Genomic DNA, 27,551 nt, shown 5'->3' with positions numbered 1-27,551 from the left:
AGCTCTCCCCAGTTCTGAGATGGTTAATGACATAAAGGCAATAAATGAGAGATCAAGGTCTACACAAAGTAATGGTTTTATGTATTATCTATGAATTGAATTATGTTTCAGTTCTTACATTAGTGTACAAACATTCAGACTATCTGTGAGTCTTGTGAGATTTGATTCTTAAATACAGAGTACTACAAACAGTTTACAGCTAATAGTAACTTATCACACTTACTTTCTCTTATTTTCAATCTCTACACAGGACCTATAGGCTTATACAAAAGGCAGGAGATAAAAGGAATCTGATACCTGTAGCCTTGATGCCTCTTCAGACCACCAGACTTCAAAGTCCTTCTGCAACTTCACCTTGGCCTTTTCCAGTAGAAACTGTAAGTGTTCAATCTCTGTCTTTAGCCCTTTCAAACGATTAAAAGTAATTTTATAGCTGTGTAGAAAATGAGTACACTCTCATGTTATTTTTTACTCCTTTTTAGTCTCTCAACAAGATGAACAGTGCATTTCTGCATTTTTCTTCAATCAACACAAAATAACAGAATTTTATATTGAACTTTCAAATGTCATTGAAACTGTTACACATAATTTCAAATAAATTTGGTAAAACTAATTGAAAATGTTGCACATTGTGTGCACTAATTTCAATGCATTCTTCACTGATGAGATTCAAAATCTGTGCTTCCTTATAAAAAACACATCATAAGAATATTCACTAAAAATGCCAAAAAAAATCATGTTTCTGTAGTTCACACACATAGCCAGATGGCTAATACCTGGTAGGCATCAGTCTCAAAAAACACGACTAAAAAAGTTAAAGTTGTTTCAACATTCAAGATGGCAGGACCTCAAACAGATCATAACAGGGCACAGAAACGTTCAGTAATACTTCTAAACTATGCATATAATACACACAATGAAAGATGAGAATTAAACCTTTTTTTCAGTGATACTGCCAGTACATTTTACTAGCTGCCACCACCAGATGTCTTTTTTACTCAAGTTTATCCAGGTGTAAGAAGAAAGTACAACTGTGTAACAAGTTACCATGACTGTACATGTTCAAGTAAACCACTATTTTGATAGCCCTTACTACTGGGATTATGCCACAGCAGGCTTGTCATCTTGCCTGACTTCTGGCACCCCTTAGGGAAATCTGGATGTACTCTACACAAGGATGAAGTCTGCTCATGCCAATTTAGAACTTTCTTGCTGAGGATAAGTACAAGGGTTCTACCTTATTTGACTCACAGAAAGACCTAATATTTCCACTGAAGCAGGAATATGTACACAACAAGACTTAGAGAGATATGATTACCTAATGCTATCCAAACCTTAGCAGATCGAAGGCTTTAAAAGCAGAGAATGGGGAATGGGTAAATAATTAGATACAGAGTATCACACCCCAGCTTAGAATGCACAAGAAGAAAAGATGGGGGTGGTGGGACAGAACCAGTACTACAACAGTGATTTACTCAAAAATCCCTCATTATGCTAAGTTCTTACAGAACCATACTATTTTCTTTAAAGAGATCACTGTTACAATAGTCTTTACTATAGGGATTATTCCCAGATTTTAAGAAACTATGCTGGTGGACAGGCTGATAGGTCTGGGATTCAACAGACCCTGTAAAATGTCAATTGCAAATTCAGCACCAGCTCTTGAAGCAAGGCCTAGTCTATATTACTTACAGTGCTTGCAACAGGCGCAACTGATGCCTAGGGAGCTGCCTCAAAAGCAGCCTGTGCAGTTACCCCTCTTAGAAAGGCAACGTTTTGCTATATGCTCTTATGATCCCTTCCAATTTCTTCCCATGGAGAGAGTAAAAAAAGACGCAATGTTACTGCCACTTAGAATTGTCAGCTTAGACTCTGGTCTTCCCTTCTTCCTAAATGTAAAGGATACAGATAACTAATCTGACTTTCTTATGTTTTTTGGTTATTTCTAGGTAGAAACTCACTTACTTGTGCACATCTAAAAAATGGAGAATTATTTTCCCTTGATCTGCATATTAGCACTAAGTTGCTGTTGATTCTAAGATCTACCCCTGAAGGCTAAGAAGGGCTCTCGACACATGCATATCTATGGTTCTAAAATCTAACTAGCTGTGATGGCCAGTAACAAAGCATTTTCCATGTCAGACATTTCAGGGGGATGAAAGCAGGTACAAGAGGGAGCCATGTTACCTTTTCTAGGATACATTTCAAGTCACATGGACAAAGACACTTTTCTGGGTTGTCTCAGATGAAAGATTCCCTCAAGGAAGTCTTTAAGAGTCTGCAAGGATGCTAAAATACTAAGATATGTACCTTTACAGAGGCAAATACTCAACCCAATGTGAGCATCTCACTTACATACCAGAAGATCATGGATACCAGTGTATTGTTAGGGTCCTCATCCTGCACGAGTCTGTTATAGGGGATAATTCCTTCCACCAGGCTACCAGGGATGCCTCAGACAGATAATCTCCTAAGTGTCTATAGACTTCTGTAGGTAATGAGAAAAATTGCTGAGACCTATTTTGAAACTGTAAAAATCTCTGGTCAAACAATTTACTTGAGGGGCCTAACTTACTTAGTAAAATATTTTTCCAATGACCTGAATAATCATCTGACACTAGTTGTACTGCATGCATATAAAATTGAAAGTTAGGAAGTCACAGTCTTCCCATAAAAAAATAGCAGTGACAGTATATATTCTGATACTCTGTCTTTACCATCTTGCCAAACAAAATCTAATATAACCTTTTTAAATGATTGGATCCAGGCATCCCTAGGGAGAGGAATACCCTGCACTGCATAGAGAATATGGGGAAAAATATACCACCCAATCACGTGTATTCTTTGAAGGAAGTCAAGGCACATGTCTTTCTAAATAACAGTTGTTTATCTCTTCCCTTGAGATCTCCACACATTAAAATTACTGTCTCTGGGGGGGCTATCAGCAAAGCAGAGACCCAAGTACAACATAGTATTTTCCCGAGACAAGAAAGAGAATTCTAGTAGCACTTCAAGGGAAAGATCATAACCAACTGTGACTGGTTCCTTTTTTAAAATATTTATCTTGTACCTTGCAAATCTGCCAAATTTCTCTAGTAATTGAAACATAAGCTTTAAGTCCCTCTCTGGGCTCTTTAAGAAAAAAATGAAGATCATCAGCATATAATGCTAGTTTATAACACTGGCTATTTATTATGTATCCTTTTATCTCTGACTCCCTTAGGGTAATGGCTAATGGTTCAATATAAAGAGAAAACAGCAAAAGTGATAAAGGGCACCCCTGTTTTGTACTTTCTGAATTAGTATTTCTCTGGATAAAACTGAAATAATTTAGCTCTAGCAGACCGTCCTTTATATATATTACAGATTAACTGGGAAAAAGCTGCAGGGAAACCCATTAAAACAAGTACCAGTTTAAGGAATTCTCGGTGGACCTTTTCAAAGGCCTTTTCTGCATCCAAGCTAGCCAGCAGCAGAATTGTGGATGTCTTGTTAGCATGATCCATGATTAAAATCATTTTTATCGCATTGTCTGCCATATTGTGATTTCATAGGAAACTGGACTGGTCTACATGTATCAAACCAGGCATAAGACATGCTAACCTCTTGGCCAAAACAGCCTTGAACAATTTATAATCATGATTAAATAATGAGACAGAATGGCAAGAGGAGACTGCCAAAGGTTATTTCTTTGGTATTTAAATCACATAAATAATAGCAACCTTCCATGATGGAAGGACTTCCTTCATATGGAAAATAGTGGTCATTAAGTTAGCAAATCTATGAAAGAAATTAGTCATTGAATTGGTATAAATTTCTAGAGGCAACCAATCTAAGACAGGTGTTTTATGCTTGGCTATCATCCTATATAGTTCTTAAACCTCAGCTGGAGTGCCTGGCAATAGGAAAAATTCTCCTTGCTACTCTGTAAATCTTGGAAGTGGAAGTGATGACAGAAAGTCTATTGTTTCAGTTCTTGGCCATTGGGGATAATTTCTGGTACCATAGATATTCTTCCATTATGCAGAGAACCCCTCCAGGATTTCCCAGGGGAATTAATTACATCATCTGACCCTATATTAATTCTTGTGATCATCCTAACAACATTAAGATTCCTTAGTCTTACAATGAGAGACGTCAATGCTTTTGGGGCTGTGTCAAACAAATCCAGCTGTAATCTCTTTATCATCATGCCTATTCTGTAATCAAGGGAGTCAACTAATTTCTTCTGCAATGACTGTAGAGTGTCCTGACACTGTCTCCCTAGCATCCTTCTGTTTTGTATAGTTACGATTTGTGTTGCTAAAGTACTCTGTTTTATTTGCATGTTTTATAATTTAGTGTTGTGCATTGGCCTAGTATGCTAGCAAATTGCCTTTTAAATTTGTCCCATTTTTCTATTTTGGGGCTTTCTGTCACCTCCAAGTCCCTATTGAGTGATTCCACATGCAACCATACATAATGTTCAAATTGCTCTCCCCTAAAAAAAAAAAAAAAAAAAAAAAAAAAAAAAAAAAAAAAAAAAAAAAAGATTTAACTTCCAATGCTTATTTAACTTGTCAAGGTAAACATTAAACCTCAGACATAGGGGAATATGATCAGATAATAACTTCTTCTTCTTTCGTCTTTTCCCAGTTAGGGGTCGCCACAGCGGATCACTGTCCGCTCATGATTGGCAGTGGAGTTTTACGGTGTCGAGTTGCCAGCCCGGCACCCAACCTTCCACAGAAGGCACACACAAGCACGCACTCACACCTAGGGCCAATTTAGTGTGTCCAATCCACCTACAGCATGTCTTTGGGATGTGGGAGGAAACCGGAGCACCCGGAAGAAACCCACGTGACCACAGGGAGGACATGCAGACTCCGCACAGAAGGCACCCTAGCTGAGGATCGAATCGGAGAACCTTTTGCTGTGAGGCAGCAATGCTAACCATTGCACCACCGTGGCTGCTCCATGATCAGATAATAACAAGGGGAGATATTCCAATTCTTCCAACATGTGTTGGTGTTCAGTTGTTTTATCCAGTTTGGGGTAAGTGGCAAATTGATAAGAAAAGCATGTAAATATGTTGCCAGGCAATCCTAGAAAGATGTGCACATCACTCAGTCCTAATGAACTGAAATATCTAAACAAAAACTTTCCCAAAGGGCACATAACTAATTCTATGACCAGACATCACATTTAGACTTGAATATACCGTATACCAGTCTCCAGCCCATAACACAATGCCTTACACAAAGGAGATCCAGTCTTTAGTCATCCATGCCAATTCACTACTGCTTGATATTATCGGAATTTATATTAAAAATAAAGAAAATAGTTTACCCAAAAAAACAACCCTTTACCCCTGCAAACCTACTCTCAGGGGCTGGGAGGCAATCCAGAATCTCAAATGGAGCATATCTCGTGATAAGTGTCATTGTACTTCCTTCGCTCTCCAGGATAATAACAAAATGCACCCCTGTAGTTGTTCACTACTATTTTGGAATGTTCCAGTTGATGTAAACATGTTTGTTGTAGCAACACTATATCAGGATGAAATGTCTGAATATAAGTAAATACTCTTCTTCTCTTTATTGGGTTACAGAACCCCGTTAATGTTCCAAGAAGATCTGTTTAATTCGCTCATCCTACTATATTTCCAAACCTATCTAGGCAATCAAGACCAGCAGACATTAACATATAACAATCTGTGTATATTATTTCACCTTATATTCAATGGATAATTGATCAAGAAGTAGATAACTTTTATTGTTTCAAAACTTTGCATAACATATATTCAAACAATATGAATATCATGGGGAGTATAAACATCTTTACAAAATACAAGAACAAGCTTCCAAGGAGAGAGGAAACACCCCTTTTTTAAGGCAGCAACAACATGAGACATATCCTCACAATCCTGAAGGATAGCTCAAATGGGACTGTTTTCCACTTACCAAATTCACATCTCCATAACTCCATCTACCTGCCCCCTCCCCAAATTATTTATTTTAGCTTCCTGTTTACTTAGCAGAACACCGAGGGTACTCAGCATTACTGTAGTTAAGTAAGAAAGATATTAAATGACAACATTCCCTGGGTATTTACCACACAGACATTACAAAAAGAAAAAAGTAAAATAACACATCTTCATTTAGAAATACTACAAGTTGCTTCATCCTATCCCAACACTTATAACCATGACTGAATGAATTAGAGATCTTATGTGCCTATATTCCCAAGATATAGTCCATAACAACAAATATTGCACAGGCAGAGGCTGTAATATGGCAAACCTCTTTAATTTCAGAAAAAGTACCATACCTATATAGCACTCATTACACACAGTAATAATTAGATGAGACAAAAATGTTAAATGAATAAGTTCCGAGAGAATTCTGCATCACGAAAAGTGCTAACTGAAGAAAGGTGTAGATAACACCACATCTTAGTGCACTAAAGAAACTACTTTCACATCATGGCACTTATAATGTCCACAGAGGAGCTTTGAACTTCTAACAAAAATACCTGATTATTTCTCACTCTGGAGCTTAGAGTTGCTTTCTGGTACAGGATCATCATCTCTTGAATATCAGCATGAGCCATGTCTGGCTGAAAATTGATCTAGTTTGGATTTGGTATTCTCTGGTGTATGAAAGATATAAGGGGCACTAAGCAACCAGACTTTTAACTTTGCAGGATACAGCAGATGCATTCTCCATCCATTCTCTATGCATACCTTAATAGCTGGTTGATAGGCTACTCTACAAGCCCTCGTCTCAGGTGAATAGTCGTACACAAAAACCCTCTGATTTAAATGTACAATCTTCTTCCCTGGTCTACAAAGCTGAAAGGATCTTCTCCTTTACTGAATAAGTGACAAAATGAACCAGGACTGGACTACCTCAGGGTCCCAGCGTACCTGCTGGAATAGATATCCAATGCGACCTTTCAATATGTATTTCAGAAATCAGAATGTCTGTCTATTCAGACAGTCTTTGCCACATCAGAGAAATGTAACTCTTTTGTAAGTCAATTTCAGTGATGTCTACCAACCAAAAGTTCTTTCTGCAACTACTATCTTCCAAGTCTACAAGTTTGGCTTTGACATATTCAAGCCTATGTGTAGGCTGCACTGCCTGTTGTTTTAGCTCCACAGTGTCTGTCACTACCCCTGCAAGTGTGTATAAATGCTTGGATAAGGCCCCTTCTATGTCCTGTAGCTTAATATCTGTCCCACTAATATGTTTAGCTAGAGTTGCATTCATTTTCAAAATTTCTGCAAGCAATAGATCTACTTTTTTATCTAGGGTCTCCATTTCACCATTATTCTTCGCCAAAGGTGTGGAATGGCAGATCTTGTGTATGACTCCATGTTTAAGGGCTGTTGTCAGCATGGTGTTGTGTTGGCATGTTTCGTCTTCCTTCTTGTCATAAATCCACTCACCCGGGGCACCCATCGCATGTCTGACTTCGGACCAGCTGAAAAAAGAAGCCACTAGTCAATAATAAGTGTAAAATCCTTGGTTAAGTAGGGTTGAAGGTGGGCAGGTTTTAGAGAGCTAGTGCTTAATTGATGCTAGACTTGGAAGTCCTCTCCACAAGGGATTTTACAGAGGAATGTGTGGGAAAAGACTTTGGGGAAGAGGGTTGGGGGTTCACTTTGAAGGATACTAAGAATGCAGCCACTGGAGCTCCTAAGACTGGAGTAATTGCCACAATTCTTGAATATCACAGCAATAAATCAAAATACCTGTTTTGGGCATCCAATACCTCCTTTACTTCCCATGTGAAGTCCTCTTACTACAAAGTGTGTATTCTAATGAGATTTCCACTGCGGATAAATTAGAAGTCGTGATATCATAAATGTCTGTGTCATATGCAGTTTATGAAGACATTCGGGAGGAGAAGTTAGAGTCTTCGCCTCCACTCTCTAAGCAGTTATCATTCAGTTAAGTCATGGAGAGCTATTCCTAAAAAATAGGCAAGGAAAGGAACTGGCACAGACTTGCCCATTGCCTGAGGTCCAATTAACTTCAGGGAGCTGGGGAGTGGGCACCCTTTGTCTGAGATTCTGGATCCTATTTAGTGTGAAATTGCTGCATAAAAGGTCATGGTCAGAAAACAGGATTTCTGATCCTCCACATCCTGATCATCAATGTCCTGCCTAAATAAAACAGTGAATTCACCATCTGTAACCTTTAGCTACAAGTGCCGAAACAGAAAAGTTCCTTTATTCTGAGGAATGGCAGGCTCCAGACGGCTGTGAAAGTGCCTTACTTTGACCTGAGTAGGGATAATGGACATCATTAACACATTACCTGATTCCCTGACTTCTCCTTTAATCACTTATTTAAATGTTTCTTACTTGGGGGGGGGGGCATATGACATCAGCAAATAACTCAAAGACACAATGGTGGTATAAGCCAAAGTCTCTACTCTCTTCTATTCAAAATAGTTTTGTAGGAAATGCACTCTTCTCGTAAGAGTTTTTGGCATAAAGCCTAGACATACCCCAGACTCTCTATATCATGCTCTAGGCCTAAACAAATGACACAAACTATGGAAGACTTCATGTGGGATTTGTCTACTAAATTCATGTGGGATTTCTCTACCTCAAAAGCACCAGCTTTCTTTCTAAATGGCAAATATACCCTAGTCTGTCTTATGGGGTGTCTGACCTTGTTGCCTACAGAATATTAGTAATAGGATATTAGTGATAAGAAAAACATTCTTCAAAGCTGAGCAGAACAAAGGAAGAAATGCCTGAACACTTGAATTTAATAAATGAGCAGAGATCCAAGGCATTAAAAAATGAAGTTATGTACTCACCATAATGTTCCATCTTTGTTGTCCATTTCATTCTTCCTCAACTTATGGATTCAGATCTGATTCAGCCATTTTAAGAGCTCATGGCAACCAGAAAACTCTCGAGCTACTCCCTTACCCACTATGCACAAACCCCAAGTACATCAAATCTTGTTTGCTAACAACAGCAGAAAGAAATACTGCAGTTACAAAGAGAGAAAACTATACCTGGAGTTATGTACCAAGAAAATGGCATACTTAAACACTTGCTCTTCCAGGAGTATTTAGGGCAAGGGGTTGGTGGGAGGGGAGCTGAGGAAGAATGAAAATGGACAGCACAGATGGAATGTTATGGTACGTACATAACTTCTGTATCTGATGTTGTCAATTTTCATTCTATACTCAACTTATGCGACAGAGTCCCCAGCTTCTTAGTGTGGACTCAAGGATATTCCTGAGCATCACTGAGCCAAATGATGTTCTGCTCCTGGAGGCCATATCCAGTATGAAATGAGTAACAAATGTATTGTTGCTAGTTGCTACTGCACAAATGTCATCCAGGGAAGCTCTAGACTGGAAGGCTGATGAAGTAGCCATAGCTCTAGTGGAATGAGCTTGTAATGATTTTGATAAGGTAATGTCCAATTTGTTGTATATATAAGAAATACAATCTGTAAGCCATCTGGCTAGACTAATTTTGGCAACAGGTTTGCCTAGTTTTATGTCGGAAAAAGAGACAAATAACTGGTTCCTAATCTGTGTAAGTAAAAAGGTAATTGCCTGTGAACATCCAATACATGTAATGTGTAATTACATTTGTTAGAAAATCTGGGGAAGAATACAGGCAAATTAATAGACTGATTTATAGTACCCTCTGAAACCACTTCAGGGAGAAAGAAAGAATTATTTTGAAAAGTAACCCTGTCTTTGTGAAAGATCAAGTAAGGCAGTGTCGAAGATAATGAACCAAGAAACAAGAAACAAACTTTTAAATTAAAACGAACTGGCAGCACCAACAGAACGAACACCAAAGGTTCCAAAGATTTATTATATTAAGCACTTTTTGTTTGCTTCTTCTGTTGGTGCTGCCAGTTCGTTTTAATTTAAAAGTGTCAAAGATAATGCCTGAATCTCCAAAATTCTTCTGGCAGAAGTAATGGCTACTAGAAAAAATTGTTTTCCAAGAAAGGTACTTGAGTTCACATTTAGCTGCAGGTTCAAAGAGGGGGTTGAGTAAGTTGCTGCAGTACCAGGTTAAGGTCCCATGGGGGAGTAGGGTCCCTACATGGAGGCCTGAGAAGACGAGTACATCAGAAGAAGGTTTTGCAAAGTCTATGGGAGTCAACAGAGACACCCTCAAATCCTATGTGAAAATTTGATATCACTGCTAGCTGGGCCTTCACTGTGGAGGAGCTTGCTTCTTCTTTAAAATGTAAGGATAAAAATTCAAGGATAGTATGCAAGGGAGCTGAAAAGGGATGAACATTATTTTGGCAGGCCTAGTAAGCAAATCTTCTCCATTTACTGGAGTAGAGTTTACGTGTAGATGATTTATGGGAAGATAAGAGTATATGATGGACTGGAGAGGACAGCATAGGTTGTCTGGCTATTAATGGAATTGGAGAAGCCAGACAGGCAGTCTGAGGCTTGATATGTCTGGATGATTCATGCCTGTCAGCTGAGACAGTAGGTCTGAAGTCAGATCCAGAGTCCAGGGTGGGTGGAGTAAGTAAGACCACAGGAATGGGAACCAAATCTGTGAAGGCCAAAAAGGTGCAATGAGGATTACCTTGCTCTTCAACATGGCAGCTGTCTGCAGGAATTTGGAAATCAAGTGGGATTAGCGGGTAGGCATAACATAGACCAGGGGGCCAATTGGAAGGAGAGCATCCCTCAGTGACTCCGCCTGTGGGGGGTGGGTCAGGGCAAAGTAGCTGCTGGATTTGTTGTTTGGGGAGAAACAAAGTATTGCAGCAAGGCTGGTACCACTGACAAAAAAATCATCTCCACCACACCGTTGTTGAGAGACCATTTCTGAGGTAGAAGAATGCACCTTCTCAGCTTGTCTGCTATCACACTGGACTTCCCCAGAATGTGTGTTGTGATGAGGAAGCAGTTGGATGAGATCACCCATTGCCACACTCTGAGTGCTTCTCAACACAGGGGATAAGATTTGATCCCTCCTTGTTTGTTGATGTACCACACTACTCACATGTTGATAATTTGAACTGCAATCATCCGTGAGGGAGAGTGCCCCGAAAGGCCTGCAACACTAATAGCATTGCTCTCATCTCTAGGACACTGATAAGCAAACTAGCCTCTTTTGGGGACTATGTGCCTTGGACTGTCTTCCCCAGGTAATGACCCCCCCCACCCTAACTGGGAAGTGTCCGTGGTCACTGTAGCTTTACGCTGAGGGGGAATGAACAGATGACCTTGTAGAACCTGCTGTGATTGAATCCACCACCTGACTTTTGCAAATTTGAGTGATACATATTTTATTTATTTAACATTTGTTGACCGGGCTAGTCTAGCTGGATATATGTCCATTTTCAGTAGAGGCCCGGGGAGAAAAGCTCCACAAAGAACAGACAAAATTCAAAATCAAATTACAGTTACAAAACATTAAACTTCAGTTATAGATACATTAAAGTTTAGTTAAGATAAAATACAGATAAAATACACTACGTCCCTTATTTTCAAGTTTGAGTTTTTTTTTTTTTATCAGGGTTGACATAGGCTGATAAAGTATTGATCATTGCATGGCTAACATCCATTGCAGAATCCTCATGTAAAACCTGTCTAATAGAATAAGAAGTTATGTACCTACCATAACGTTCCATGTTTAAAATCAATTGACGTCTAAACTAATCATGTCAATTCATTCTTATTCTTTATTAGAATATCCAATAATCTTTCTTTGCACTACTAAGTAGCCAATAGCTATGATTTAAAATTGGCGCCAAAAATATGCTACTATACTATGTTGGCCCATCCTACTTCAGCTATATGCTAATGTGCACTTCTCTGCCTGTTTTTTTACTGGCTATAAATGCCGAATGTATCATTCCAATAGATTTAGCTTCTGTCAGCACAAAAATGCATAACTGCATAACTGCACATTACAATTTTATATCCTTTTACTACATATTAAATAGAGAGTCCATTGTTCACTGAATAAATAAATATATGGAATGATGTCCCTATTCACTGCCTTGATAGAAAACAAATGTCCAAATATACCTGTTGTGCTGACGGAAGCAGGGTTGACATAGTGGCCATGCTTTTGGCTGTGTCAGTAATATTTTAATAGTTTGGTAGCTATAGATAAGAATTGTTTCATATATCTAAAGAAGTAGATAACTGTAAAAGAAGATTATATATAAAAATTCAAGAAAGGTGACCTGTTAGTTAAAGTTTATTATAGTAAGTTTATATTTGACAAACAAAGAAAAATAATAAAAAATAATGGAAACAAATGCTTTTGAAAAATCATTAAAAAGCTAGTATTACACTTTGGCCATTGGATGGAAGCAAAGTGGAAACAGGGAAGCCATGCAATAATAAAAATAATGGAAATAAATGCTTTTGAAAAATCTTCAAAAAGCTAGTATTACACTTTGGCCACTGGATGGCAGCAAAGTGGAAACAGGGAAGCTATGTAAAACTAAATCTATTGGAATGATACATTCGGGATTCGGCATTTATAGCCAGAGAAGTGCACATTAGCATATAGCTGAAGTAGGATGGGCCAACATAGTATATTAGCATATTTTTGGCGCCAATTTTAAATCATAGCTATTGGCTACTTAGTAGTGCAAAGAAAGATTATTGGATATTCTAATAAAGAATAAGAATTAATTGACATGATTGGTTTAGAAGTCAATTGATTTTAAACCTTATTGGTTAGTTTTTAGTATAAATATTAAGCATTGCTACCAAAAGATAATGATCTGAAGAAGGCTAAATATCCGAAATCGCTTATCATTTTATCACTATGGAATTTTAATGCTGTTTTTACTTTTTTCATTAAATTTGTTTGTTGTTTAACACAGGACTCAATCGTGGCGGATTTTTGCTGTGGTGGAATACCAGAGGTCTTCTTCTTAGTTATCAAAAAACTTGTTGTTCCCAGCATTCTAATATCTAGAATAGTTTAGGAAGACCTGGCCAGAAGAATAACAATAAAAGAATACTCAGCCAGTGAAAAAAGGAACTCCTCTCAATCCACTACGATGGGGGATGGAGGGAGGGATGCAAGAAAAAGGCGAGATGAAGACAACTAACATGGAACGTTATGGTAGGTACATAACTTCTTAATGTTAAGTTGTCTATCTCGCCTTCATTCTTGCTGTTTGGGACAGCATCCCTAGCACCAAACACTCTGGGTGGCTCAGTGGAACAGACTCTTCAGAACAGTGGAACCAAAGTCAGCTTTGCTCCGGGAGACCATATCCACCTTGTAATGAGAGATAAAAGTATGAGGGTTTGCCCATGTGGCAGCTGCACAGATGGAATCCATGGGCAACCTAGACTGAAAGGCTACGGAGGTGGCTAACGCCCTAGTAGAATGACCTTTCGGTTTAATTGGTAACTCTTTGTTCCTTAACTGATAAATAAAAGTAATGGTGTGGGAGACAACCATCTGGATAAGGTCACCTTGGAAACTGGGAGACCTTGTTTGTTTAAAGCATAAGAAAGGAATAATTGGTCTGTCTTTCTTATTTCTTTAGTTGTGTGCAGGTAAAAACGCAATTGTCTATGAACATCCAATTGATGAAGTTTGTACTCTGCCTTGTTGCTATGATTTGGGAAGAACACAGGGAGATCTATAGATTGGTTTAAATTATTTTCTGAGCAGACTTTAGGAAGAAATGAAGGATTAGTCCTCAGAGCAACTCTGTCCTTGTGAAACACCAGGTAGGGAGGATGAACACATAGTGCCTGGAGTTCTGAGACACGCCTAGCCGCCTCTTGTGGCTTTCCGAAGCATCCGATAGAGCCGATGGGGAGGTTGTCTTGTCGGTGCCAGCCGGAACCAACTTAGAAGGTAAATCCTGCACAGGAGTCAGCTCCGAGGGTGGAGTTGATGGCTTAGTGGATTTTGGGGATTTCACTGGCTGTGAACTCTTTGCCGGTGAATCCTGGGGTTTTAACAGACCCCTAAGAATCAGTTTGTCCTTACACTCCTGCAGGACACTCGGACTAAAAGCATGGGAAATAGAACAAGAGTCCTGCAGGTGAACAGTGCCCAAACAGTAGACGCAACTAGTGTGCCCATCTGTCAGAGACATTTTCTGACTGCATGAGTCACACTTCTTGAATCCAGAAACCTTAGCTTCCTTAAACATGACTGTACCAAAAAAAGGGAAGACTAAGTAAGTAAATACAGACAAAAAATAAACTGTACTACACTAGACAAAGCACACCAGTACTATCTATAACTATGAAGGAAATCTAAGATATAATATAATTAAATATTATTATATATATATATATATATATATATATATATATATATATATATATATATATATTTTTTTTTTTTTACAATAAGGGAAAAAAGAAGTAGGAGAGCCTCTAAGTTAAACAGCTAATCTAGGGATGGGGGAGGGGTGGAGAACTCTCTAACTTAAACGAGTTCGGTTAAAAAAGGTAGAGACACTATAGAAAATATAAGTACAACATGTATGACTAACTCTAAATAGAAAGGATACTAGAAAAATTTAATTCTAAGGAAAGTTTACACAAAAAGTTAAATATACGAGCTTGAGCCAGAAAAACGACACCCTCGCAGCTGATTAGCAGGCATTATGGGATAAGGGGTAGCCCCGAGCCAGTAAACAGCTCTCGAGCTATTGAAGATGGCTGAGTCAGAGCCGAGGATTGGCTCCGATCCGAAACAGCAAGAATGAAGGCGAGATAGACAACTTAACATCTAGAGTTATTGCCACTGCCATTGATCCTACAGCTTGAAGAATCAAATAGGCAGAGATTTTGGTAATAACGTGTTCTTAAGGTCTGAACTCTTAGAGGAGGCATTGATGCTATCATTGACTTTGTGCTGAACAGTGCTCCTATAAACTCCAAATTCTGAGTAGGTTCGTAATGAGACTTTTTGTAGTTTATGGTTATTCCTAGATAACAGCATGTCTGAAGAACCTGATTTCTTGCCTGTATTACTTGATGCATGGTTGGGCAGTAATGAGCCAGTCATCTAAATACGGAAACACCTGGAATCCTTGTAGTCTGAAGTGAGCTGCTACTACTGCCATGCATTTGGTGAATACCCTGGGGGCTGTAGTGAGACCAAAGCGCAGAACTCTAAATATGAATTGGTAATGATTGGCTCCCAGCCAGAAGCTTAAGTACCTTCTGGACTGCCTGTTCATCTTTATGTGATAGTATGCATCCTTAAGCACATACAATCATCATTTCCCAGAAATGGGAGAATGGACTGAACCATGACCATCCAAAACTTGGTGCTTCATGTCCCATTTTCTTTGGCACTAAAAAGAATACTGAGTAAGTTCTGGATTCCATCTGGTATGGCGGGACCTCTTGGATGACTCTTTATTTGTAACAGCTTTTGTACTTGAAGTGCTTCTTGTTACCTCTGAATGGGTGGAACATCGGGGCTTTTCCTTAAGACTGGAGGTGAAAGGGAAAAGCCTATTATATAGCCTCTGGAAATGATCTTCTGTACCCATGTATCTGTTGTTATCTATAGCCAGGCTCTCTAGTGCAGGGATAAGTGACCCCAGATTGCCTGCAGAGGGGGACAATTGGGCCTCCTTTCTGGAGTGTTGGCAGGGTCTATTGAAAAAAGAATCTCTGGACCCTTGGTTTTGCAGACCATCTCTGCCAAGAGGGCAGCATCTACCACTGGAGTTTTCTCTCTACCCCTGGGGGAACCTCATGTCCTGAAAAGGACCCTGGGATTTTTTGAACCACATTTTCCAAGTACCTTGTTGATTCCTGGACAAGGATCTTAGAGGTTTTGAAAAATGTACGGCGCAGTGGTACAGCGGTAGCTTTGTCGCCTCACAGCAAGAGGCTCTCTGGCTCAATTCTTGGCTGGGGTGCCTTCTGTGCAGAGTCTGCATGTCCTCCCTGCGTTCATGTTGGTTTCCTTCAGGTATTCCAGTTTCCTCCCATGTCACAAAGACATGCATCTGGAGCTTTTCTCCCCAGGCCTCCACTGAAAATTGACTTCATTCCAAGTCGGACTTTTCCAGTAAACAAATGATAAATAAAATAAAAAATAAATAAAATGCACACCCATGGCAGACAGGGGTCTTTCCTTCTTTTTCAGACATGGATAAAATGTCCTTAACTTTGGAGCCGAACAAAGACATTCCATTAAAAGGAGCACTGATGAACAAAGACTTGAATGGCTCCACAAAATCACTTAAGCACATCCAGGTGTGCCTCCTTATGAAAATGCCGGAATCCACTGCACTTGAGGTTCCTTTGGCCACATGAAAAACTAACATCATTGAAGAATTGGAAACTGATTGTAGGGTAGCCAACTGAGAAGAGACAGATGCCTGTACCTCTTCAGAAACAGATCCTGAAAGGGTATCAGAGAGTTCCTTAATCAAATCTCTCTGTAACCTGGTGAAATGTGCCAAATAGTTCAAAGATCTCAAGGTGAAGGTCACTGAAGCATAGACATGCTTCCTAAATCTGTCCATTGCTTGAGACTCCTTGTTCAGTGGATGGACAGTGGAACTCTCTTCAGACAGTTCCTTTTTAGTGGCCACCAAGAGGCGCATCTTTTGTCCAAAACTGTCTGTCTTCTGGTGCTGTCAAAATTTTGTCCGGCCTCCCGGGGATTGGGTCAATGTTGTCTGGGACCTTCCATGCCCACTGAGAGACAAAATCTATGAGGTCATCGGTGGGTGGAGTCACCCAGGAGGCAGATGGGTCAGTACCAAATGCCTCCTGGAATACAGACTCCTCAGATGAAAGCTTGCTGGGCTTCCAGCCATCTCTCTGCTACAGGATTTCAAGGATGTCTCCAAACTGGACATCTTCAGGAGGTGAATGAGGGGACCTTTTGTGTTCGTCAAAGTCTTTATTTTCTGTGACTGACTCCTTGGGGGAGTCTAATTACTTCCTCTTGCAAATTCTCTTCTTAGGGACCTCCTCAGTGGGATGCCTTGGAGAGGTATTAGAAGAGGTGGGAACACCATACTGGGAAGCTTGGGGTTTCAGTACCAGCTGTCCCTGTGGAGAGGACAGATTAGACCCCAATCAAAGAGGTGACAAGTCTGCAGACTGAGGATCTGAGGTGAAGGGAACCATCTTCATCATGGAAGCTGACAAGGCTTTCTACATGATCTCAAAGGCAGAACCCCCCCCCCCCAAGAGAGGAAGTGGACCCCTGATCCATAAAGACAAGCCTTCAGACCATAGTCCCTCCCTGCTCCGAAGGCCAAAGTTGGAGTCAAACTAACTTGTGCTTAGGCTCCAAGGTGTAGATACAGCTCCAAAAACTTTGAAGTCAACTGTGACACCTTGGACCCAACAGGGTAGCCCCAGTTCCAACTGTCTTCTGGAGCTGATGGAACCTAAGAGCTCAGAGCAAGCTTCGGATCCGAAGATAGAGAAATTCTCGGATCTGATGCAGACAGACCCAGGCAACTTTTGAGGAGGAACTTGCAAAGGTGGGGTAATGAATGGTCAGATCTCCTGACCCAGAGGGGTAGGAGTCGACAGAACATTTGACAAACTCTGTACCGAAGAATTTTTTTCACTAAACACCTCCATGTCTTTTTATGTAAGGCTACTGGAACAGTGAGTGGAAACCACAGATGGAGATTTTGGTCTCTGCAAAAAGGGAGAAGGGACCCTAGCAGGGACTGGGTCCACTGATGGAGAGTATCAGGTTCTCAGGAGAAAGGAAGTGCCAGGTGCTGACTCCAAAGTTTTCTGTGTTGAATCCAAAACACTCTGGTCCAAAAAATTTTAGTTATATCTGGTTTTGGATCCAATGGTGTGGTTGGATCCAAAGAGGTCTTTCTTTTTCAATTTAGGATCTGAGGTTGAGGTTGGATCAGATTAACTAAGTTTTTCCTTCTTAGGATCTAAGGAAATTGTTAGAACCAATAAAGATCTCTTCTTTGATTTGTTGGAATGTTTAGAAGACGGTGAAGAAGTACTTGGTAAGGGGTAGCTCCAGATAGTGCCTCAATAAAAGAAGATGGAAGTAATCCCTTCAGAATAAGCTTATTTTTATGCTCCACCAGTGACAGATGGCACAGTTTTCCTGCAAGTGGAGTGGACCCAAGCAGTACACACAAAGTGTGTGAGCATCCATAAAGGGAATTTTGTGCCCATACAGCAACCACAATAAGGATGGTCAAGAATATAATACAAAGATTTTATTTCACAAACTCTTCTCTAGCGTCTCAACTCAGAAGCCTTTACACAGTGTAATCCTTCACACAAACACATTTAAATACACTTAAAAATCAATCAATTAGGTCATTCAGAACAATAAAATAATTAAAATCAATTATAGCCAATCAAATTACACATCTCCGGTTACAATCATTATTTAAATCTTTAGAGAATAAAGTTTAAATTTTAACATAAAAATTAACTCTTTTCTTAAATTTTACATTTTATATCACAGACTTCAAAAGGTTTAAGAATTACTTTTTCTAATATTGTAACCTGCAAACCTAATGTTTCCCCATTTTGAAAATTCTTAAAGTGAACAGCTACTGGGCTTTCCATTCTACCTTTTTTAATATCTCTAATGTATTCTTTCACTCATGCAGCAAAGGACCTTTTAACTTCTCCAATATAAAATTTATCACATGGACATTTTAAGGCATAAATCCCCCCCCCCACCACACACACACACACACACACACACACACACACACACACACACACAACAATAACGGCCACAGAACAGTACTCAAAGGCAACCCAAACACCAAATAGGGGGATGATAGGTGGGTACTGCCAGTTAAGCAGTGCATCCTATGAATCTAGGCTGTTTGGTATCACTGTGCTCTAAACCAACCATCTTACATTAACAGGGCAGAAGTGTGTAGCTCAGGTTCCACCTGAGTTGGAGATTGCTGGAGAAAGGCTCAGTTTGGGGCTTTTCCAATTGTAATTTGTCTAAAAACTGTTGAATTTCACCTGTATGTATGCCTCGTGTTTGTAAGGTTAGCACTGTTCTGTATAGATGCAAATGTCTGGAAACTTAAATTTTCCCTATACATCTGCCAGTAGGACCCTCCCAAGTGCTCTGTTGCTCTTGAGGCAACTCAACTACACATTGAGCAGCATTACCACACCTCTTCACCCTAAACCATCAATGGAATAAGTCTCTCTGTTATTCCTACATCATAAACTGATCTAACTTACCCACTCCACAAAAGTGCTGTGGTATAAACCTGACATTATGGACGGTCACTTTTCCACAATTTCTCCAGCCTGCCTGATTGATTTGGACATCCTGAGGCAAAGTAGTAATTGCCTCATGTACACTGACAACCACTTAGTCCTGAAACAAACAATTACTATGTGTGTGAGATGTAATTACACTACCAATTTGGAAACAATTTTCTCATATAACAAAAAACAAGACATCAAACAGGTTGTCAGCTCATGCACTTCACCTCTTGCATAAGTTCAGGACACAACACATAAATCCACATAACCGGAGGTACTCACTAGAAGCCTAGTAAAAAATCAGAGACCTCCTAAGTGCAACTTATCTGCACACACCTCAACATGTATAGAAAGCACTGCATATAACCACACACATATCAGTGTCGCACCAAATAAGCCCCTAAGGCAAAATACCTCAAAATCTAATGTCTTGGTCATAGGAGACTCCATAGTGAGATACAAAGATGTCCCCCTCACCGGGCTGGACAAGAAGAAGGTCATGGTCAGCAGCCTATCGGGTGCCAGGATCCGTCAGATCATGCATGAACTCAGGTCACTCAACAAGTACTGTTATGACTCTGTCATACTCCATGTTGGAGTGAATGACTTGAGACATACCTCCCTGAACTATATGAAGACAGACATGACTGAACTCAAAGATTATGTGTCCCAGGCAGAGGCAGGTATGACCCCTGCCCTACGCAGCATTCTAAATTCACCCAAGATGATGCCACAATATAAACAAAAAATGATTGACTTAAACATTTGGCTTAGCTTCTGGTGTCATTCCAGGGGGATCCAGTATTTGTCAGCCTGGGAAGACATGGTCGACAGGCCAAGCTGCTTTGCCAGAGATGGTCTGCACCTGTCTTCCCTAGGCTTTTGGATACTGGCTACAGTGATAGCCTCATGTATAGCGTCTTTTTTAGGCAATGTCAAAATGACAACATTTCTGACAGCAAAATCCATTTGAGACAAAACTCAAAGTTCTCTTGCATAGGAGTCTAAACATGAAATTGCATTTCCTGGAAGCACTCCTCACCTTGGAAGATGCTGATGTCTGTGCAGTCACTGAAACATGGTTCAAGGCCACAGACAGCACCCCAGCTGTGCAAGGCTACAATGCTTTCCACATGTTCAGACATCAGAATGAGTGTGAAAGAACCAAAGGTGGAGGTGTAGCCATCTTCATTAAAGCTAAGTACACCTCAAGACTGGTCAAACAATACGACTCTCTCTAACCAAAGCTTTTGACACAATCCCTCACTTGGGTATCATTGAAAATCTCTCCCAGTTAGGTGTTAATCCATACATCACTAAATGGGTAGCTAATTGGCACACCAACAGAACACATGCTGTCAAAGCTGGTGACTCCACCTGTACCAGTAGACCTGTCACCAGTAACGTACCACAAGGATCTGTACAGGGCCCTTTACTATTTGGCTTACTAAGTTCACTGATGATTGTAAACTAGGCACAATCATCGAGTCCCCCATCAATGTTAACATATCACAGGAGGGGCTAACACAAATGACAGGTGCCAAAGTCATGGTCTAACACTAAATGCAAAAAAGTGCACTATTATCCCATTTGGCATAGTGGAATTCCCCACTCATTGCAATACTGACAGTACCTCTCTAAGTTCAAACCCAGTGGTGCAAGACCTGGGAACATAGGTCAACAGCAATCTGAACTTTGACCAGCAGGTTTCCACGGTGGTAAGGAAAGCCTTCTACATTGTGCATCTCATAACTAAAGGCACCACATCCAGGTCTAAGGATATTATAATCTTACTTTACTCGACTCTAATCAGACCATTAATGGAGTACAATACTCCCTTCTGCATGTAGCTCACCAGACACCTGAAGCAACTGGAGAGACCACAGAGGTTTCTCACTAAGAAGATACAGGGCTTTCAAACCATGACCTATGTGGATAGATTGAAAGCCCTGTCACTGCATTCTGTATCATATGGGCTACTGAGAGGCGACGCCTGGCCTAAATGGCAGTCTCTGACTCTGACCTGATGGAAATGCTGCACATCCACAAATCAAATGGCACTAGAGTCACTCGCTCTAGGGATCTGAATCTTGCCAGTGACATTAACAGAACATGCTGGAATGACAGGTATGTCTACCAGAGATTGCCGCTGCTCTGGAATAAACTTCCAATTTATGAGAAGCAGAGCTCCTTAGTGACCCTACTCAACAGCAACCTGGACAAATGGATGGGTTACCACTAATTCACCCCGAGAGTAGCACCCATGTCTCTCTTGTACATGGGTAGTCAGTGCTGATCTGTAAAGTACATCCATCTAACCAAGGACAATTGGGGCAACCCAGGATTAACATGGCTAGGCTTATAAAGGCTCTAGGGCTGCTAGCCTAGTAACCTCCTATGAACCTATAAACATCTACCGTTACAGGTAAGTAAGACTTATGCAATTGTACTGTATTTAACAAACACACTGCCTTACTGGCATTCAGGTAGATTCCCAAAGCTTACCCAACCCTGGAAGTTGAAGCACAAGAGTCTGGAACCCCTGGAGACTGGTAATCGTGAAGGCTGCTCTGGATCTAGAAAAGGCATCCAGCTTGTGGTGCTTTGAAAAAAGGTATGCAGAGAAGACCAAGTTGCTGTCCCCAGAATACTTCTAGAGTCCACTCCTTTCCAATATATTAATGAAGAGGAAAAAGCCTTGGAGAAATGTGCCTTTACCTTGCCTGGATCTGCCTTGCCATGGTGGGTGTAACAAAAAACAATACAGTCGGGCAACTGATGTGCAATAGTTTGATTAGAGACAGGTTAACCCTTCTTAATGCTCTTGTGTAGGAAATAAAAAGGCTTTCAGTCTTCCTGAAGGGTTTTATTCTCTCAAGACAGTACCTGAGCTGCTGATGCACATCTAAGGTATGAAGTAGCCTCTCTCCCTATTTTTAGGTTCTGAGCAGTACAGAGGGAGGTTGACAAACTAACTGAGAGTGAAATTCTAAGACCAATGTTGGCATGAAAGAGGGGTTAGTGCATAACACAATACTATTCTTGTAGAACATAAGGTACGGTTGTCCCACCATGACAACTTGCAGCTCAGTGACACACCTTGCAGATGTCAGAGCAATAAGCAAAACAGTTTTCCACATTAAGAACTTTAGATCATGTTCAAAAGGTAGTAATGTCAATTTTTTCAGAACACAGTTGCGATCCCATGAAGGAGGAATTTGCTCAAGTGGAGCCCTCATATGCAGTAGTCCTTTCTTGAACTGTTTTACCAAAAGAGAAGAAGAGAGAGAGAAGGGAAACTGAAAGGCAGACAATAAGATGACCACTAAATCCCCTTCAATGGATGTATACAATAAGCCATCTTGAAGTAGCTCACACAGATATTTCCAGAACAGAGAGATGTTAACTTCAAGGGACCCTCTGTTCCCATTTCAGCACCACTTAGAAAACCTCATCCATTTATAAACAGAAGATTTTCTTGTAGCAGTTCTCCTGGCCCCTTTTAACACCTGCTGCTCAGACTCATGAAAAAAGTACCTAAACAATGTCAAGGTTGAATCATCCAGGCTATCAGTTGTAGTTGCTCCAAACTGGAATGCAGAAGTCATGTTGGGAAGTATGTTGTAATTGCCCTTGGCCAATACCATTAGAAGGAAGAACCAAGACTGTTTGGGCCAAAAGGGGGGCCACCACAATGATCTTTGGCATTTCTTTCTGAATCTGCAGAAGTACCATGTGAATTAGTGGAAAGGGTGGAAACGCATACAGGAACATTCCCATCCAAGGGAACGAGAATGTCTATCCTCCAAGAGTGGCTGCCCTGATGTCTGGAACAGAATTTCTACAGTTGTCTGTCTGAAAAGAGGCAAACAGATCTATTTGAGGTATTCCCACATCTATATTAGATCTTGGAACAACACTGCATTGAGCTGCCACTTGTACAGGTCTGCCCAGGATCTGCTTAGTCTGTTTGTCACAACATTTTGGTCTGATGCTATGCATGATGTCTGAAGCATCAGAGAATGCTGTAAAGCCAGTTCCCAGGCCATCACTGCCAACCAGCACAGAGGGTAAGACTTGTATGTGCTTGTTTGTTGAGGTACCATATCACTGTGTTTTCTGTAACCTCAAGAAGAGGACCCTTAGTCCATAGGTTGTGAAGGACTTTCAAGGCATGGAATACCACCAGCATTTCTTAGATATTTATTTGCTTTCGTGCATTCTTGGGCTTCCAATTTGCCTGCACTTTCACTCTCTTTGACAAAGCTCCCCAAGTGAAGTTGGCCAAATTTGTTGGGCAGACTGTGCCAGAAAAAGTCTGAAGAAGGGAAGTCTTGGATTGATATTAAACTGTGCTCTCCACCACTGCAACTCTCATCTGATGAATCCTAGCACTGGCAACTGTGCTTGAAGAAAATATAACTGATGGATCCAACAATACACAGTACTGAATTTTTCTAAAGTGAAGATGGGCCATTGGTATCATGACAATCATGGATGCTATCATTGCTACAATTCTTAGGAATTTTTTGCAGAGGTGATGTTCCTTCTGGAGAATTCTTTAAACATTGTCTGGTCTTCAGGAAGAAAGGCTGTTCTTCTTTCAGAGTCAATTAAGCACCCCAGGAAGATGAGTCTTTGCAAGAGTGCCCAACACAACTTCCACAGGTTCCTCTTGAACCCTAGCTCTGAGAAAAAGGTCAAGACCTTCTCTAGCAATTCCAAGCAACTAGATACAGACACTGTAAAGATCAGCACGTTATCCAAGTAAAGAAATATGTTCATGCCATGAGTCCAGCAGTAATCCACTACCAGAGCAAGACATTTTGCAACCCTTGATGTGCAGTGGATAGCCCAAAGGACAAAGCAAAGAACTAACAGTGTGAACCAGACCCAACAAATCTCAGAAATCTCCTACAGTGCTGAGCAATGGAGATATGATGTTATGAATCCTTCAAGTACAGGCTCACCATGAAGCTGTGCTCCAGCAGAAGAGAAAGCACTGTCTTGCAGGGTGGACATCTTGAACTTGGGGACCTTGATAAAAGTTTTCAGAAAAGGAAGGTCCAACACCAGTCTCCACAATAGCTCTATTTTGGGACCTGGAACATTCTGGAGTAGAAAACTTTCATTCTTTCCAAAGGACAGACTGGCTGTATGACCCCTGAGTACAGCATGAGCCAGAGTAAAGGAGGGAATAATGAAGTATTGTCTGGTGGGTGATGGGAAGCCCACCTGAATGGAGGTGGTTGTTCCTTCCACTGCCACCTATAACGTCTGTCCATGATGTTGGGCACTCATTTGTCAGTGACCACTGAGATTCAGGCTGCCTTGCTGATAGCTAACATTTGAGGTGGGGCACTTGGAAGAGGGCTTGGGAATAATGGGTGCCAAGCCTTGGCACAGTCATAGGTTGGAAGGGAGTTTATCCTTTATAGGAAAGGAACCTCTCTTGTTAGGTTTGGTGGCATTCTCGTCCTGTCCTTTCATGGGTAGTTACTAGGCTATTGGCCCTAGGGCCTATATAAGCCTAGCCAAAATGTACCCTGGCTTTCGCCACCCAAGAAAATTATTTTCCTGTGCCACTGTCAAGCAGAGCCACAGAAGTGATCCCAGGGGTGAATTTCCTATCTCTGATCCAGTTATCAAGATTTTCTTGAATAATGCTAATGAGGAGCTTCATTTGATATAGATAGGTAGTTTGTTCCAGAGTACGGGAAGTCTCTGGGACAGGAATCTATCCCTCCAGCATGTTCTGTTTATTGTGGTGACAAGGTTTAGTTCCCTAGAGCGTGCAGCATGGCGGGATTGGGATTTCTTTAAGTGGAACATGTCCAAAAGCTCTGGGTTTGACATAGCTTTATACATTAGGCAGAGATTGCCTCTGAGCAGGTAATATGCAACAGAGTAAAGCTGCAGTTTTTTGAGACGGTCTGCATAGGGCATCTGTTTGAGGCCGGTAATCCTCTTTGTGAGGTATTTATGCGGCCTTTCCAGTTGTAGATGTCTTGTCAGGTGCATATCCTTTTTTTTTTTTTTTTGACCGTGACTTCTGTTTTTGGGCCTATCCTGCTTAATAGGGGTAAACTTGAGAATATGAACATTTTAGATACTCCTTGCATCAGTTTACCTCTATCATCCCAGTGTTTTAGGATCTGATTAGCTGCTGTACCAAACATACAATCAAAATTAAGTAGAGCATTCAAAAATCTAATTTTTTAATTCATCATAAAAGTTTTGACTTTGCAGTCAAACTTACCTCCTTACCACCACTGACATTGCTGCATTTCTAAAAACAGTACTGGACCCACCAAGGCATTCTTTAAAGCATCAAAACAAAATCCACTGCAACCTTGCACAAACAGACCGTATAAGAAAGCTGAACGCAAGTTTATTAATTTAGCATCAAGTGTTTTCGCTGCAAGACACTTGCAGCTTCATCAGAGAAAATACAAATGAAAAAACAAACACCTAGCCTAAATAGAGTTAGGCAGGAAATGACATAAAGAGCATCACTCGTAATTAAATCACCTAATTGGCAAAAAAACTTAAAAACACAGCGTAAACCCACCTCATAAACAAGTAAAAGTATTTTTCTAAATATTTAAACTAGTACATTTATAATAATATGTTAAAAACTCTCCTTAATAAGAAGTGAATTATTCACTGATAAAAGAAGAATTTAAAAGGCAATTTTTAGAGAAGATTTTTTTAAAACATAAACACCCGTTCCAAATGGTTAATCACAAGTTGTTGCCAGTTGAAAAAGCAGCACACTTAAATTTCAAATACTGGATAAGAAAACAAGTAATAAACTATAAAATTATGAACAAATGATATAACAACACTTATAATATAACAAACCTCTATAAAAAGTCTGTGTTACACAATATTAATATTATTTAAGTTATTTATGAAATTTAAAATAACTTAGTGAATAAGCAGGAAAATGTATAAACTACAATAAACAAACATCTCCAGACAGCATATTTGTATATTATCTCATATAACTCCTAAGTTTTAGAACCGCAGAAATGTTACAGTTTTCATTAAGTCCAGGGGACCTGAAGGCATCTAACTTCAGCTGCCATTCTAGTTCACGGTTCTCTAAAATAAGAGAAAAAGGGCCCCCTCTAATGCTAGTAGGAACATGGTCAATGACCATAAATTCAAAGCTGTGACCTGGGTAAGAATGGACATGTTTAGCCAAAGCATTTTGACATTTGTTGTTCCTAATTGCATAAACATGCTCATAAATTCGTTCACGGACTTTTCTGTCCGTCTTACCAATATAAAAAACAGGACAACAGTTACATAGAGCAATGTAAATAACAGATTTTGTTTCACAATTAAATTTGTGGAATATCTGGTATTTCCTGTTCCTAATAACAAAACTATTTCCTGTTCTAATCATCTTACACCAGTTGCAAAAACCACATGTATACATGCCTATTTGTCTACTAAAAATGTTTTTATTCATGTCCCTTTGTAATGATTCTTTTAAATTATTACCTCTCTTGTAGGTAATTCTAGGTCGAAGGCCTAATCTATCGACTAAAAAAGAATTATTGGCAATGAAATGCCAGTTCTTGCAAATGATAGACCAAATGGTCTGGGAATCAGTGCAAAAGGTCGTAACAAAGCTCAAAGTATAGGAACATTCCCTTTCTGTAGAAGATATAACTGAATGAAATTCAGAAATAGGATCTGGTACACCTGGGGTTAAATCTAAGGGAGGTAAGATAGTTTCATTACTTATCCTCTGTTTTAACAAAGGTTTATAAAAACCGTCAATTCTTTTAACCGATACTTCATCTATGAGTTCCTCTAAAAGTGGTAATGGATAACCACGATTGGTAAATAATTCCTTAAGGAAGTTACATTCAAGGCTGAAGTCGACTATAGTACTGCACATCCTTCCAGCTCGCACAAGTTGTCCCTTAACAATGGACCGCTTTTGCTTGAAGGGATGTGAGCTAGAAAAGTGAAGGAAGGAATTGCAGTACTTCGGTTTCCTGAATATGGTAGACAAATACTCTCCCTTAATAACATCTTTAACCAATTTAACATCTAGATAGTCTATTTCTAAACAAGAAAATTTAAAAGTAAATTTCAGGAACTCAGTAGTAACATTTAAGGAATGAACAAATGATTCTGCCTCATTAATGTCCCCTTTAAATAAAATGAAGATATCGTCGAGGAACCTGGTGTAAAACTGAACATGCTGCATCAGGTCAGGTTTATTTCTCAGGAAGTGCTTCTCCCAATAGCCTACAAAGAAGTTTGCAACGCTCGCCCCACAGGGCGAGCCCATGGCTATACCTTGTTTCTGCAGAAAG

At 40.0% G+C, this 27,551-nt stretch overlaps 1 protein-coding gene across 1 annotated transcript in view; it reads right to left on the bottom strand.

Moving 5' to 3' along the window:
• The window catches only part of KIF6 (kinesin family member 6), a 4,303,753-nt gene that overhangs the window by 683,323 nt on the left and 3,592,879 nt on the right, over positions 1–27,551 (bottom strand). Inside the window, exon 18 of the mRNA XM_044084863.1 lies at positions 298–433. Coding sequence (XP_043940798.1) covers positions 298–433 — 136 coding nt within the window. The remainder of the gene's footprint in view (positions 1–297; positions 434–27,551) is intronic.

The sequence above is a fragment of the Protopterus annectens genome, chromosome 1.part1 (assembly GCF_019279795.1).
Source record: "Protopterus annectens isolate FY-2018-M chromosome 1.part1, PAN1.0, whole genome shotgun sequence".
NCBI classification, from domain to species: Eukaryota; Metazoa; Chordata; order Ceratodontiformes; family Protopteridae; genus Protopterus; species Protopterus annectens.
This window is presented reverse-complemented; position numbering and strand designations above follow the sequence as displayed.